A 1,102-nucleotide genomic window follows, 5' to 3' on the forward strand; every position below is an offset into this window, starting at 1 on the left:
GAGCCTGGTCCGGGGCTGCCCCGTGTCGCCCCCTGTTGGCATCGGACACCCGGAGCGGCTGAGAGATGGCTGGTGAGGGACGTGGGTGGGGGCGCAGTCTTCTCTGCCCTAGAGTTTGCCCGGGGGACATGAGGGGGGAAGAGCTGGGGCGGCGGGGGGCTGAAGAGCTGCTCTACAGGTGGGCGTCGGGGCTGCTTCCGCCTCTGCCTCGCGCGCTGCGAGAAGCGGCTGCGGGCCCCGACGGGCCTCCTTGGGCCTGATCCAACGGCTCCGGGGCCCTCCTGATGTTCTGTTCCTCTCCCCCTCTAGGCCTGGACCGCCCCAGCATGAGGCGGGCGCCGCTGCCCATCCTCGTGGCCTCGCTCCTGCTGGTGTCACACGCGGCTCTCGGAGTCAGGCCAGCGCCGGCCCTCGACGGCAGCGCCGAGCGCGGCTTGAGCCTGCGGCTGCGACTGCTGCTCCTGCTCCGGGGGGAGGACCCTGCCGCCGCCTGGCCGCCCCCGCTGCCGGCTCCGGGGCCCGACGGGGTGGCCCTGCTGGTGCGCTCGCTGCCGCGCTGGGGCCCCGACGGGGAGCTGCTGCGCCGCCGCCTGGCCGAGCGCCTGAAGCGCCGCGACCCGCCGCTCTCCATCGACCTGACTTTCCACCTCCTCCGTCAGATGATGGAGATCTCCCGGGCGCAGAGCCAGCAAGCCCAGGCCGAGCAGAACCGCCTCCTCTTCGACTCGGTGGGCAAGTGAGACCCGCACAGGCCGGCCGGCCCCGGACCGTCTTCGGTCTCCTCCGCCCGGCCCGCCCGCAGAAGGAGGCCGCCCCAGACCAGCCGCCCCGGGAGGAGAAGGCGCAGACGGGGCGCTCTTGGTGCGATGAAGGGGGAGACGGAGCGCTTTTTTCGGCGTGCGAGGGGAGGAGGAGAACCGGGAGTGGAGGACGGAGGCTGGAGGGGGGATCCCTCCTCTGTGGACCGGGGGAGGGGAGGCTGCCCGGCGGGAGAAGCGCAGAAGTCCAAGAGAAGCGCTGGGTGGAAGAGCAGCCACTCGCCCCAAGGATTAGCCACTGAACTGCCCAGCGGGACACGCTCCCTTTATGCTCTTGCGGGGGG

The 1,102-nt window shown here is 72.2% G+C and overlaps 1 protein-coding gene across 1 annotated transcript; it reads left to right on the forward strand.

The window, feature by feature from the left end:
• The first annotated feature begins 228 nt into the window (after nucleotides 1-228).
• Nucleotides 229-898, forward strand: UCN (urocortin). The gene has a single exon (XM_053383956.1). It carries the CDS (start codon nucleotides 285-287, stop codon nucleotides 738-740), a length of 456 nt encoding a protein of 151 aa, XP_053239931.1. The 5' UTR covers nucleotides 229-284; the 3' UTR covers nucleotides 741-898.
• Nucleotides 899-1,102: the final 204 nt, after the last annotated feature.

Source organism: Podarcis raffonei, chromosome 3 (assembly GCF_027172205.1).
Source record: "Podarcis raffonei isolate rPodRaf1 chromosome 3, rPodRaf1.pri, whole genome shotgun sequence".
Classification (NCBI taxonomy): domain Eukaryota; kingdom Metazoa; phylum Chordata; class Lepidosauria; order Squamata; family Lacertidae; genus Podarcis; species Podarcis raffonei.